This window comes from Anomaloglossus baeobatrachus, chromosome 5, assembly GCF_048569485.1.
Source record: "Anomaloglossus baeobatrachus isolate aAnoBae1 chromosome 5, aAnoBae1.hap1, whole genome shotgun sequence".
Lineage (NCBI taxonomy): Eukaryota > Metazoa > Chordata > Amphibia > Anura > Aromobatidae > Anomaloglossus > Anomaloglossus baeobatrachus.
In genome coordinates this window covers 449,721,281-449,736,892 of record NC_134357.1, presented here as the reverse complement: position 1 = coordinate 449,736,892, position 15,612 = coordinate 449,721,281, and the positions used below count along the sequence as shown (strand labels likewise).

The window sequence follows — 15,612 nt, the reverse complement described above, 5'->3', positions numbered from 1 at the left end:
GTGTTTGGTGGGTGTGGTGCAGAGTGTTCCTCGGGATTTGAGTATACCTGTGTACACATGTAAGTGTGATTACATCTCACATTCTAGGGGCGTGTTCTTTTTCTCTTTGAGTGCTGCTGCCTGCTTATGATTGGTCAATGTCATACAGTGAGAAGAAGTACACGCCCCCAGGGACAACTAATATCTAAAAACATTCATTTGGACTTACCCAAAAGTTAAATCATTAGGTGTTATATACTTTGGTTGCTAATGTCTCTTGAATGAAAATGCAACCATTATTAGATTGTGTCCAGCTCAAAAATTTGCTGAAAGGTCTTCTTTAAATTCATCTTTAATTACATTAAAGTGAAGATGAACATATAGATTCACATAGCTAAGATTAAGACGCTGCTTATGTCTTAAATGCATAAGAAAATCTATGTTTTTTCAAAGTTTCATCAAGTGTGCTAGAAATCTAATGGAAACCGTCAGAAGGACGTGAGCTATAGAAAAAATACAACCAGAATATGAATGTAGCAGTATATCTAACCCTATAGTTAATAAATATAATTCCAGTACATATATGTATATATACTGTAATATATATAATATATATATCTCGATGTCAAGTTGTGAAATAAATTATCTTCTCGGTAATCTATAAATTAATATTCTTACACTGCTCCGAGGGATGACAATTAGTGAATCCCTACATGACCCGATCCTTATAAGATGTTTTAGGACTCTTAGCTATTGTATAGGACATATGTAAAATGATGCACAGTGCCTTTCTAAAATGCTGGACAGAGCTGTCTCTGCAGGCTGGAGAATGGCATGATATTTGGCAAGAGCAAATGCCTCCTCTTGTACTGGTGACTCTTCATCAAGGGGCATAATGAACAACAATACTGGTGCATCCACTGTCAGAGCCCTGATCTCCACGTCTTCCGTCAGTTGTGGGATAAAGTCCATAGACGACTTACAGCAGATCGGGGGTGCTGGAGCCAAGATATGTGCGCAGGTCACTGACGGACGACTGGATGAGTTTGGCTGGTATAGTTTCTTTGTTGAGTCTCTGGTGAGCTGCATAGCGATGACATCCCCCAAAGGAATAGTAATAATCCCCCCCATTACGACCCTTAATCCACAGAACATCTATGGGGGGCACCAGGTCTGCGTCCTCCTATTAATGAAACAAACAAAAAGTATTATTTTTCAGATCATTTGAGTGATAAGACATTAAACAACAATATATGTGGAATACGCCAAAGTAATTGTGTATCTGCCTTTAATATGTAGCAGAGCTGATAGCTACCATTACGTTTGCACTCTTTTAAAGGGAACCTGTCATAAGATTTGACTCCTATAATATGCGGCCACCACCACTGAGCTCTTTTATGCAGCATTCTAGAATACTGTATGTAAGAGTCCAGGCCGCTCTGTAGTATGTAAAAATGTAAAAAACACTTTTATAATACTCACCTAGGGGACGGTCCGGTCCGATGGGTGTTGCTGCTCTCCGGTCTGGTGCTTCCTCTCTGCGGCGATCTCCATCCTCGTTCTACCCAGCTGAGTGTGGATGACATGTCCTACGTCATCCACACAGACCAGCATTACAGTCCTGCATAAGTGCACTTTGATCTGCCCTGCTCAGGGCAGGTCAAAGTATTGTAATGCGCAGGCGCGAGGAAAGATTAAAGACTGCCCATGCATGCTCACTACAATACATTGATCTGCCCTGAGCAGCGCAGATCAAAGTGCGCCTGCGCAGGACGCGTCATACATACTCGGCTGGGTAGAAGGAGGACGGTGATCGCTGCAGAAGGAGGCGCTGGACGGGAGAGCAGCAACATCCATCGGACCGGTCCGCCCACTAGGTACTACAAAAGTGATTTTTACATTCTACACAGCGGCCTGGGCTCTAATATACAGCATTCTAGAATACTGTATATAAGAGCCCACTGGTGGTGGCAGCACCTTAGTCGCCATATCTGGTGACAGGTTCCCTTTAACAATTCCTTTGCAGATATTGCACATGAGAATTCAGCAGCACATAGAAATGGTTTATATATGTACAAAGTGATGTACCTATTATGTTCTAAGAGGTTGTTAAAGGGAACCTTTCAGGTCCAATATGCACAATATGCTCATGGTTCTGGGTGCATATTGTACCTGACAGGTTCCCTTTAAGGCCCTGTGCGCACTTGTCGTTTTTTGCCGCGGTTTTGCTGCATGTTTCACTGCCGAAAATGTTCATAACATCTCTGCAGTGAATCACCAGCAAAACCTATGGGAAAAAAAAATGCTGTGCGCACTATGCGGATTTTGACAGCTGCATGTTTTGCTGTGGGATTCCCGCAGCAAAAACAATTGCATGTCACTTCTTTTACGCACGTCGCTGCGGGATTTCACTCCATTGACTGCCATGTAATCGTGAAATCCCGCAGGGAATAACGCAGGCAGCAAATTCTGTGCGGTTCATTGCGTTTTCCTGCGTTATTCCCTCCGGTATTTTGCGGTTTACCTGCGGTAATTTACATCGCTGCCTGCGGTTTGCAGGGAAGTGATGTCATTATGACAGGAAGAGGAAGCGGAGCAGAGAGTAAACACACACATCACAGACATAGAATACACAGATTACACTCACACACAGACATATATAATACACATAGAAATCAAACGGAAATATAGAAAAAAAAACACATGGGCTCCGCTGTATATTTACCGTCCAGCCGAGGTAAGCACACAGCGGCGGCCCGGTATTCTCAGGCTGGGGAGGGCGAGGGACAGGGTTAATGTCCCCCGCCTCCCTCCCACCTCCTGCAGCCGAGAATATTAGCCGCAGCTGCCCCGGGACTGTCGCATGTATTATGCGGCAGTACCAGAGTGTCCCTAGCTCTTCTAGATGCCATGATGCGGTGGCGATCCAGGTAATAAGGAGTTAATGGTGGCGGATCGCCGCCACTAAGTCCAGGCTTGATCATGGCAGCTTCTATGAGACAGCTGACATGATCAACCCGTAAGTAACGTGAAAAAACACACACACCGAAAAATCCTTTATTTTAAATAAAACACAAATAAGCCTCGTTCACCCGTTTATTAACCCCTCCCGAAACACACAGCTCCAGCGTAATCCACGTCACGTAGCATAGATAAAGAGATCTTTAGAAAAAGTATTTCTAAAGATTTTTATCCTATGCTAATGAGCGCGGGGACTAATCCCAAGGGTGTTATATATCCCCTTACCAGTCTGCCCTCTTAGCATGTTAGTATAACCACAGGGGCATGCAAACATGCTATTCAATGCAGCGTCACGATAAGAGCTACGCATACCTGTGTTTGCTGTGACCACTCTTCTAAATGCCCGACACTTCCGGTCATGCACAGTATGAAGCCAGGTGTGTGCGTTCCTGCTTTAGAGAGGTCTACTGCGCATTACTAGAAGTGCCGGGGACTCTGAAGAGCGGTCACAGAAAACACAGGCACCGCTCGTGACGCTGCATTGAACAGCATGTTAGTACACCCCTGTGGGCGCACTACCATGCTAAGAGGGCAGCTACTCAGGGGATATAACGCCCTTGGGACTAGTCCCCGCGCTCATTAGCATAAGATACAAGATCTTTAGAAATACTTTTTCTAAAGATCCCTTTATCTATGTTAGTGTATACAGGGACAGTCAGACAGTGATTAGTAATATACACCCACATCTGCTTGTGATTCTGGGTGCATATTGGACCTGACAGGTTCCCTTTAAATACTCAAGCAACCTGGACTGATTGGGATGTGTGTCGGAGCAGGTTGTTTTACAGCAGCGAAGACGTAATCCAGTGCAGTCCTCCAGAAAATACTGTCCTATAGGTAGAAGGGCCTCAATGATAAAATATAGTTTTGTACACAAAGGAGAACAAGTTCTAGACCTCGACACCACTGCCCCCCAAACAAAGAGAGCCAGAATCAGTTGTTCTCAATCCCATCCAACCCCATATGTGTGCATGTTTAATACCAGTGTGACGCCCTCGCCCTGGACTATCCAGGTCGTCCCAGGTAGTCACACACAACACCACACACCCCTTCCCAGTTAGGTAACATCAGTCAAACTTAAAAGCCTTGTCACCACCCTCCAGGTTTGATGTCCACACCAGGGGGGGTGGAGCCAGGTGGTTGGCTCCACCCACCGAGGAGTTCACAGGCCTGGAGGCAGGAACCCAAGTAGTGTAGTCTAGCTCAGGCTCGGGAAGAGTCAAGTTCACGGGCAGTCCTGTGTCCAGGCTGCCCAGAGACTACCAGGTGGCTGGGTTGTAGCCCAGTCGCCACTGGCAAGGAGGCAGACGATAGTGGCCGCCTGCAGGAGACCGGGAAAACGACCGGCGGAACTGTAAAGGACCGGGACAGGGTAGTGGCCCACTGGAACCGAACCGGGGAGCCAACTGGATACTGGAGCACCAGGCAGGGTACTCAGACCACGAACTAGGCTAGAAGCCACCACCATAGTCAAATTAACTGAATGCGGTCTGGACCTCAGGGGTTCATTCCCACCTAAGTCCCGATTGAAGGCAACAGCCCAACCATTCCGGATAAGTGCCACCGCCAAGGGCAAGAGATCCAAAGGGCCAGCGTCTGCGGGCAAACGGGCTCCTACGACAGATACACGTCGGGAATTGGACTACCGGTGTCTAGGCACAGGAGTCAAGATTCACACACATAGGTGCAGGAGAAAGTCGGGCACCACCAACCTAATCTGGGAAAAGCTGCAGCCGGCTGCGGGCCCCGTTCGTCACTCCATTTGGTTTACCAGTGACTCCAGTGTCTTGTGTAAGAGTGAGTACACCAGTGCCATCAGGCACCACGCCGCGTCGAACCGCAACACTTCACCCTGCACCCCGGCCCTCGTGTACCGGGCCCCGGGACCAACACCCCCTACCCACGGAGGGGTCAACACCTAGCTGCGTCATTACACCGCTCCCGGGATCCTCGTACCTTCACCGCAGCGGTGGTGTCCATAATCACCACAACCCGTTGGTGGCGTCACGAACTGTCATTCCAAATCAAACACCCAAATCCCCGCGTGTAGCGCCAACTCCCTTGCAGAGCGACGTGACCCCCGGGTCCGTGAGAGGCTCGAGCCACCACCCGCAGTACGAGCACAGATCCGAGCGGCTCGGCGGTCGTAGCCGAGCCCGCGGGGCGGTACACCAGCAACCACCCCATCCATGATATGGTAGGCTGAAAGTGGTTGTTTCATCGGTATTCTGCATCTGTGTTGCCCCCACCTTTTATATAGGGGGCCGGCTGCATCCTGCTAGGGCATTTGCTGTTTGACCTGGTAGCAAATGACTGTTTTTGGTAAGTTTTTTTTTTACTTCTTTTGAATATATGTCCTTTTCTGTGAATTACAAACATTGCTCCGCACACTTGCTACATCATAGTGTAAAGGCTCGTGCGCATGTTGCGTAATTGCATGCATTTACGCTGCGTATTGCACTGCAAGGGTAAATGCATACATCCTGCATCCCCTGCACAAGCTATGAAGATTGTGCATGAGACATGCGCACAATGCTTTTATAAACGCAACGAATTGAGTGCTAAAATTTTGACCCAAATCCGTGCATTCATAAAATGAGCATGTCAATTAATTTGTGCGCTATGGATGCAGCTCCCCTCTGTCTATGGTAGGTGTGTGGCGCCCCTGACCTGGTCAGGCACCACTGAGTACTGCACCCATGCTGGGGACAGTACAATACAGGTAATCCAGAAGGCTGACTGGGGTGTGGAACACAGGCGCATAGTGATCAGGTCTCACACATGTACCCATGAGAGGACCCCTGGGGATCCCAGGAGGGGGCAAGCCTTCACCTTCACTGGAATAGTGGAGGGGGTAGAGCCTCCATCTCCTCTCAAGGGGTGTGGTGGAGAGTCTGGTTGCTAGGTGGCGTAGGCAAGAACAGGAGAGGAGGAGCAGTGAGCCAGTTCAGTGTAGAGTCCAGGGAGCTCAAGTGAGGAGCAGATCCCTGGAGCTGTGCAATCTGACAGCGTCCGCGCAGTGGCTACAGACGGGGGAGAACGGTCAACTAGGAGTGCTGCCTGAAAGCCAGCTTCAGCTAGAGAGTGCAACGGAGTGGGAAGTAAGGAGACTGCTAGGGAGCACCAGGCCCAACCGGGCGGCAGATCCCGAAGCGAGGATAGATTCACCTTTCCCTGCTAAACCTGCCGGTGTGGGGCTCTTAAAGCCCACACCACAACACCACAAAAGCCGCAGCCACGTAACCGCAGTGAGGGCCCATAGGTCATAGGAGGCAAGAGGCTGGAGTGGCCTGGTCCAGGGAACAAGCACACGGCAAACAACAAGGGGAGAGAGGCTGCAGCATCTTCCCTGGGTGGCCCCCATAGGGACTCAAAGTCGGGGTCACCCCAAACCACCAAGGGCTAAGGAAGGCGAGTCAGTAGTCACCCTCATAAAGTCAGCCTGAAGGATACCTGGTTCCCACCTGGTTCATCTCAGCTACGCCCGGGTTACTCACCCTGCCACCTGAAGTGAGTAAAAACCCTGAAAGACATCCTGCCTGTGTGGTCATTCTGCGACTTGTGGTACTACAAACCTACACAGGGCCCTGGGGCTTGCCTCACTCTCAGGAGGCTACTACATCTAACTGCACACACCATCAGCCCCAGGCGACCCTCAACCTGCAGTGGCGGTCCCTACTGGCCGCAATACTGAGAGTGGCGTCACGATCAAAAACCGAAGATTTCCTACCAGTGACGGAGATCCAGCAACGTGGAGTCCCTGAAGGTAACGCACCGACACCGACACTACACCTGTGGGGCTTCACATCTGGCGTCACGAACAGGATAAGGACTAGACCTGTCCAGACAGGTGACCATGTGCCTGGGCGGTCCGCTTGAAAAATTGGAAGCGCCGCCATATTGCCACCATGAAAAGCGCGCTGAAAAACAACAGCAGCCCGCGCTGGAAGAAGTTACCGCCCACGAAGAGGTGTGGCTACCCAGAGATCCCCTGCAGAGTCCTGACCTCGCTGATGAAGAAAGCGGAAGCGTCCAGAGACGGCGGAGCAGAAGAGAAGCCAGCAGCTTGCTAGAGAAAATGGAGTCCAGACGCGGATACCCAGAGCCAGGCTCTGCTGCCTGGTGGTGCCGGGAGCTTGCCATCTTCTGCGACCGGCTGGAGGCCGGGATTGTGCGACAGCTTAGGGAAGAACGCACGGAGCTCCTGGAGATGGCTGCGGCGGTGCGGACCTACGAGGAGGGAGCCGCGCGACGCATGCCAGACCGAGCGGCGACGACGCAGACCCCGATGCTGCCACAGATGGGTGAGTCGAGTGATGCCCCGGCCAGCGCAAGTGCCCCGACCCCTGCTGCCACGCCCGCGGTCCCGGAAGAGGCGCCCGGCGCGGCGCCACCGAGCCAGGCCGCAGCCACGCTAGGTGCGGCCCGCCAAGCCCAGGCCGCTGCAGCGATGCCTCGCCTGTCCCGCCGGGCTCCGACCACCACGGCAGTGCTCATCCGTGCTGCAGGTGTGACGCTGACCCAGGCTGCCACCCTGCTGAACCCGGTCCGCCAAGACCCCAACGCAGCAGCGACGCTCGTCCGCGCCGCAAGTGATATGCTGAACCAAGCCGCAGCCCCGCCGGGTGCGGCCCGCCAAGCTCCGATCACTGCCGCGACGCCCGACTCAGCCTGCACGGACCCCATCGAGGCTGCGACGCCAAGTGAGACCGCGGCTGCAGTGTCCAGTCCGGCCCGCCAGGAACCGGCCGCGACAGAAACGCCAATTCAGGCCGCCGCCATACAGGGCGCGGCCCGCCAAGACCAGGCCGCCGCCATGCCAGGCGCGGCCCGCCAAGACCAGGCCGCCGCCATACAGGGCGCGGCCCGCCAAGAAGAGAAGACTACCTCATTATTTTCCTCGGCCTGCAAGGCCAGAGCAGACACCGCTCCCCAGTCCAGAGAGGTCCCTGCCAGGAAGACCCTGATAGGAGAGGACCCCGAATACTGGAAGCTGAAGGCTGATCTGGAGGCCCAGTTTCCACAAGAGATGGTGGATCGGTATTTGCTCCCTCCGTATACCCCCAAGGAGATTCCGGCAACCCCTGCAGCCGCGCCAAAGAGTCCACCGCCCAGACCAGCTGAAGAGAGCCCATCCCCAGCACTGCCACAACCAGAGTGCAGCGAAGAACTAAGGGGGAGAGGAGGCCAGGAAGCAGAAGGGCTGACTCCGACGCCAACCGCAGCAGACCCCTACCCAGAGCCGGAGATGCTGCCCTATTCCCGCTGGGAGGAGGAAGACTTGACACCGTCAGCAGATGAAGATCAACCCAAAGACCTCACCTGGGAGCCCACAGGCATGAACCCAGCCCGCAAGACACGGCGCAGCAGATCAAAGTATCCTCCAACACCACAGTCTCCAGAGCAGAGGGAGGTCACAGCCAGAGACCTGGAGGAGAAAAGGTGCCTAAGAAGGTCCCAAGCCCAGGCTAGAGGACCCCTGTACAGAGGAATAGTAGAGGACTTCAACTTGAAAAGCGGATACGGCTTCATTGTAGTAAAAGGAATAAAAGAGGGCATATTTGTAAATCGGAGAGATGTTCAAGCCCACCTGCCCAGAGGACATTCAGGCAGAAATTTGAAAATTGGGGACTTAGTACAGTTCCCCTTGCATCAAGGAGAAAGGGGCTACTATGCCTTAGACGTAGCACCATGTCCCAGACAAGAAAGACAAGAAAGACAAGAAAGACAAGAAAGACAAGAAAGACAAGAAAGACAAGAAAGACAAGAAAGAAAAGACAGAGATACAGAAACAGATGCAGAAAAGGAAACAGACGAAGACCAAGAAAGGAAAGATAAAGAACCTACAGATGAAACAACCACAGACAAAGATCCTACAGATGAAACAACCACGGACGACGACGGAGAGCAAGAAAGTCACAGGTGCCGGTGCCCTACATGCCCACGCCCTAGTGAAAAAGAGGAGTAAAGTAAAAGAAAGTAAAGAAATCCAGCAAGTTACCAGTTGAAGTTTTGACAAGTTTTGTTTGCAACGTTTAAGAAATGCGCCCACAAAAACTATTGTGAGAAAACCATAAACCTTAAGGCTATGAACTTGCTATAGCCACAAACTCTCGCAGTGTAAATAGTTACACCAGTGGCACCACCACCAGGGCCAGCCTGTTTAGGGGCTTGGCTCGTCTGCAACCAGGGGGCCCGTCCGTAGAAAAGGGCCTTGGCTCACCTGCGACCAGAGAGCACGCCTGTTTATGGGGCCTTGGCTCACCACCACAAAGAGGGTACCTGGCCAGCACCAACTGTGGAGGCCGCCTCTGAATCCTGCCAGAAGAGGTTGACGGCGCGGATCCACTAGGCCAGGTATACCCTGAAACCACCAGCCCATGTAAGCCGCCTCTACATCCTGCCAGAAGTGGCTGAAGTCGCGGCCAACGGGAGAGGAAGATTGGAGGAAAGGTCTGGGGAAACGGATGGCCCAGACCTGGTTACCAACAGGACCGGTGACCTGCCTCCTGAGAGGGTTTTGGGTGGGTTAACGGACTTGTGGGTGGAGGGTGGTGATGTCTGATACCTGGTGGTTTTAAAAATGTTTTACATGTTTTAATGTTTTATGCATTTTAAAATGTTGTCTTGCAGCCCGAGGATGTGCTGGTGATAACTAAGGGGGAATGTGGCGCCCCTGACCTGGTCAGGCACCACTGAGTACTGCACCCATGCTGGGGACAGTACAATACAGGTAATCCAGAAGGCTGACTGGGGTGTGGAACACAGGCGCATAGTGATCAGGTCTCACACATGTACCCATGAGAGGACCCCTGGGGATCCCAGGAGGGGGCAAGCCTTCACCTTCACTGGAATAGTGGAGGGGGTAGAGCCTCCATCTCCTCTCAAGGGGTGTGGTGGAGAGTCTGGTTGCTAGGTGGCGTAGGCAAGAACAGGAGAGGAGGAGCAGTGAGCCAGTTCAGTGTAGAGTCCAGGGAGCTCAAGTGAGGAGCAGATCCCTGGAGCTGTGCAATCTGACAGCGTCCGCGCAGTGGCTACAGACGGGGGAGAACGGTCAACTAGGAGTGCTGCCTGAAAGCCAGCTTCAGCTAGAGAGTGCAACGGAGTGGGAAGTAAGGAGACTGCTAGGGAGCACCAGGCCCAACCGGGCGGCAGATCCCGAAGCGAGGATAGATTCACCTTTCCCTGCTAAACCTGCCGGTGTGGGGCTCTTAAAGCCCACACCACAACACCACAAAAGCCGCAGCCACGTAACCGCAGTGAGGGCCCATAGGTCATAGGAGGCAAGAGGCTGGAGTGGCCTGGTCCAGGGAACAAGCACACGGCAAACAACAAGGGGAGAGAGGCTGCAGCATCTTCCCTGGGTGGCCCCCATAGGGACTCAAAGTCGGGGTCACCCCAAACCACCAAGGGCTAAGGAAGGCGAGTCAGTAGTCACCCTCATAAAGTCAGCCTGAAGGATACCTGGTTCCCACCTGGTTCATCTCAGCTACGCCCGGGTTACTCACCCTGCCACCTGAAGTGAGTAAAAACCCTGAAAGACATCCTGCCTGTGTGGTCATTCTGCGACTTGTGGTACTACAAACCTACACAGGGCCCTGGGGCTTGCCTCACTCTCAGGAGGCTACTACATCTAACTGCACACACCATCAGCCCCAGGCGACCCTCAACCTGCAGTGGCGGTCCCTACTGGCCGCAATACTGAGAGTGGCGTCACGATCAAAAACCGAAGATTTCCTACCAGTGACGGAGATCCAGCAACGTGGAGTCCCTGAAGGTAACGCACCGACACTGACACTACACCTGTGGGGCTTCACATCTGCAGCAGCCATAGCGCATGAAATTGGCTTTTTTTGTACAGAAAAACTGCATCCATTATGCAGTGTTTCTGCAGCGATTTGACGCGCACATGTGCTGTCAAATCACTGCAGAATATTCAGCAGTAACGTGTGCATTAGCCCTTACACAGGTGAATGGGGTCAGACTGCTAAGTCACCACAACCAAGCAAGTTGCAAAAAGGGGAACTAGTTATATTTTTCACGACTTGCTTGTTGTCATGCCCTAAAGGGTACTTTACACGCTGCGATATCGGTACCGATATCACTAGCGAGCGTACCCGCCCCCGTCGGTTGTGCGTCACGGCAAATAGCTGCCTGTGGCGCACAACATTGCTAACACCCGTCACACTGACTTACCTACCCTGCGACGTCGCTCTGGCCGGCGATCCGCCTCCTTTCTAAGGGGGCGGTTCGTGCGGCTTCACAGGGACGTCACACGGCAAACATCCAATAGCAGAGGAGGGGCGGAAATGAGCGGCCGGAACATGCCGCCCACCTCCTTCCTTCCTCATTGCCGGTGGACGCAGGTAAGGAGATGTTCGTCGTTCCTGCGGAGTCATACATAGCGATGTATGCTGCCGCAGGAACGACAAACAACATCGTACCTGCAGCAGCAACGATATTTGGAAAAGGAGCGACGTGTCAACGAGCAACGATTTTTCACGTTTTTGCGCTTGTTGATCGTCGCTGCTTGGTGCCACACGCTGCGATGTCGCTAACGGCGCCGAATGTGCGTCACTAACGACGTGACCCCGACGATATATCGTTAGCGATGTCGCAGCATGTAAATGGCCCTTAAGGCTAGGGTCACACAGTCATTTTCTCTCATCCAAGAAAATTGGTTTGATTATGCTAATCACACTATGTATGATCAATGTTTGATCAGGGCGTGATCCGATATTCTCAAACGTGGAGAATAAAAATAAAAATTCTACATTTTTTCCATCCTGTCATTCCATGAAAATCTGACCTCACTCTGATGTCATCCGCTTTTTCCACGGACCCATATACTTGAATATTTAAGTGTGATCCGAGATTCGAAGGCAAAGTTGTCTCATTTAAAATTCGGACATGTGTATGGCACTATAGAGTATAATAGGGACGAGTCGTTAAAGCGACAGATAGCATTTGTCCAATTTGTATAGTCGTGTGCATGAGCCCTATGAGTCACAATGTAACCCCATTTACCTGCTCTGCATAAAGCAATTTCTGGCCGTAAGATCTGTGCCGTGGCCAAAATCATTGTAAAGTCCAAGCCTTCATTTGGATGAATAGATTGATGATCAATATTTGTCAGCGCTCGGACCCTGTATATATACAGTACATGGTAGCATTGTCGGAGCGGATTTGTTACCTGGATGGTTTCCATCAGACTCTGCACCTTCCTCTCCTCTAGGACAGACGGGATGGGTCTGATCAGAACCCTCATCGGAACATTATGGACTTCAGAGATGTTACGAGAATGAACGCTCTGGTTTTCCTGGACCGTGTCATCCGCCATCATTCTACGGGTCTGGCCCATACTCTTTACCAGGTATCCACTTTTCCAACTCACAGTCGCCCTGAGGTTCCCTCGATACATACATGCATAGTAAGCTTCAGATCCTTCCTGGTTTTTTTAACTTCAAGAATCCACTTACCATAAAAAACAAAATTGGAAAATATAGCTTTAAACATTCTATGTTCAGTATAGAAACACTGGCATGGATGTATGTATTTATTAAAAAGCTCACTACAGGGTAGAAAGTGAACAAAAAAAAAGCGTATTTTCATGTATTTTTTGTTTCTTGCTCCCCTCTGTCAGTGAGTGGTACAGTCCAGCAGCTGACTCAGTGTGAATCAGCACGGTGTCGGTGTGCTGGTGCAGAGCACTCGTCCAGAGCAAGCGTCATGTTATTGCACAAACTAGGAGATTTCAGCTGGACGTGATCATTTACATAGAACTTCATTGCAGCTATTATTTCCTGCATTGCTTATGAGCACGTCAGGCTCCGTTCACTCTATCATAGAGACATGTTATAGTTTCTGCTTTTCTTATAAAGATGTTTTATAAATATTTTAAGATTTACACAGTTCCACCTCCCTGGTTAGCGGGATCTGCCACACGAACAGCACAGCTTGTTGATACTATGTCACTGTTGATGACACGGCAGATCATTCTACAGAATTAATGCAGATTTCAGTAGGTGGTCTTTGTGATCTTTTTTGTTTTTATGGTAACGAATGTTACATCACATGAAAGCCTTATGTGTCTAATATATGTTTTCAAAATTTTGTGGGTTTTTTTGCTTATGGCAACACCGTTCTACGCATGCGGGAAAACAAAATGGCAGAGTCTCATGCGATATTCACAGCAACTGAGAGCAGAGGAGTGATAACATTCTTGTTTCTGCAAGGAAAGTCTGCAAAGGATATTCATGGTGATATGTCGCAGACATTGGGGGATCAATGCCCTTCATATTCCACAGTTAACAACTGGGTTGCCAAATTTAAAACAGGCCACTTCAGCACCAATGATAAGGAACGTCCTGGACGATTGAGAGTGGTTGTTGTTCCAGAGATCGTCGATGCTGCACACAACCTCATACTGCAGAATCGATGAATTTCAGCTAAAGCAATAGCAGACATCATGGGGATTTCCCGTGAACGTATTTGTGTCATTATCCATGAACATTTGGACATGAGGAAGTTATCTGCAAAGTGGGTCCCCAAATGTTTGACAACAGATCAGAGAAGCATGCGAGTGAAAACTTCCCAGTCTATTTGTCAGCGTTTCTGGACTGATAAGAACTTCCTGGATCGAATGGTCACTATGGATGAGACCTGGATATATTTGTATGACCCTGAAAACAAGGAGCAGTCAAACGAGTGGAGGCACAGTGGTTCTCCACGTCCGAAGCAGTTCAGGGTGCAAAAATCAGCCACTAAGGTGAGAGCTCCGGAGTTCAGACCAGCCTGTCCGCAGCTGTCATGAACAACTGCAATCGCCGGGGAATCAGTCAGCGCTCGCAGTTCAGTCCTGGAAACCTGCTGTTCAGTCCAGGCTGCACTCCGGAGCTCTGTTGACAGTTCCGAAGTTCAATCCAGGTAACCGCAGCCAGGACTGGTATTACTGGCGGCTTCTCCGGTAGTCAGTCCGACACTGATTCCACCACCACTCTTGGAAAAACTCCACTTCTACACTGCATCCTCACCATTCACATATTAACAGTTCCCATCAAACACCATCTGTGGCTGTGTGTGTATAGATTATATATATATATACATACTAGAAGGTGGCCCGATTCTAACGCAACATTGTCTGACATTCCCTGAGTCAAATGGAGTGTCTGTGCAAAATTTCCTGATTGTACATGCGACGGTGCAAATTCCTTTAATGGACATACACACATACATACATACATGCAACTGTCCACACAGTGAGGATAAAAAGCCACCGCCATAGGCTAGAGATCCAAGGGCCAGCGCCTGCGGGCAAAACGGGCTCCTTCGGTACATACACGCCAGGGAGCGGACTACCGTTGGGAAACCATCGGAGTCAATACATTCTACAGAGGTGCAGGGAAAGACAGCCACCATCAACCTGTCCGGGGAGAGCAAAGACACTGCAGCCGGCTGCGGGACCCGTCCATCCAGCCGTTTGGTTTACCAGAGACTCTGTGAATCTGTGCCTGAGTGAGTACAACAGTGCCATCCGTTTCCGCGCCGCGCTGCCTCCGCAACCCTGCACCCCAGCTACCCTGCCTTCCCGTACCACTACCGGGCCCCGGGATCACCAACCCCTACCCACGGAGGGGGAACCAACATCCTAGCTGCTCCCTGCCATCGCTCCCGGCATCCCCGTCACCAGCAGCGGTGGTGCCCATTATCACCACGACCCGTGGGTGGCGTCACGAACTATCTCCCCAAACAAACCACCCCCTTTTCACTCGTGGGTGAGAAGCGCTACTCGAGTCCCCAGGTTCGGCCCACCGCTCGAGCCACCGAGCAGCAGCAGCCCCGGACCCGAGTGTGGCGAGCGTGGCCCCTCCGCCCGCAACAACTTGGCGTCTACGAACCGGATTAGAACCAATCTACCTACCGGTAGAAGTGCGCCTTGCAGTCCCCGCCGGCGGCGTCTGGCCAAAAAATTTGAAGTTCCGCCATCTTGGGCGCGAAGATTTCCCGCTCGAGCGTCTTCCCCGAGCAGGGAGGGCGCGAAAGTGAGGCCCCACCCCCAGAAGAAGGAAGTGCTGGAAAGAACCAAGGGGGAGGCGGGTGCAGGTGTACCTGATGTAACCGAAGGTATAAAGATCAGGGACGCCAGGACTCTGCTACACATCCGGTTCCTGGAAGCACAAGCGCCAGTATGTCCGTCCCGTCTGGCAATGCCGAGATCCCAGAGCCCACACCAGGAATGGCGGCATGGGTGGAGGCCCGGACCACGCAGATGTGCTGCCGCCTGCAGGCCCAGGTCCGGTTCTTAATGGAGCGATGGGTGGCCGAAATGGAGGACGTAGCGGCGGCCGTGCGGAGACGCGAGGTGGAGACAGTGCTGGAGGAGCGGGTAAGCGACCCATGCCCCTGTGTCCTTGAAGGACCGGTCGCTGCGGTGAGGGGCCCGGTCTGCGTCCGTCCACCCTGCTGCCTCCCCCGCCATCCACATCGGTTGTTGCTGCCCCACCACTAGGTCTGCTGCCCCCAACACCGGTAGCGGAGTTCAGCCCGTCCGCCCTAGAGGACCAGCCTGTAGGCGTTGCCCGTGAACGACCCGCACTGATCCCGCTGCCATGG

General features: G+C 51.7%; 1 protein-coding gene across 1 annotated transcript; it reads right to left on the bottom strand.

Moving 5' to 3' along the window:
* Positions 1 to 313: 313 nt before the first annotated feature.
* Positions 314 to 12,467, bottom strand: SRXN1 (sulfiredoxin 1). Its single transcript, XM_075347814.1, has 2 exons — positions 12,194 to 12,467; positions 314 to 1,162 (listed from the first exon to the last, which is right to left on the bottom strand). Exons 1-2 carry the CDS (start codon positions 12,419 to 12,421, stop codon positions 959 to 961), a joined length of 432 nt encoding a protein of 143 aa, XP_075203929.1. The 5' UTR covers positions 12,422 to 12,467; the 3' UTR covers positions 314 to 958.
* Positions 12,468 to 15,612: the final 3,145 nt, after the last annotated feature.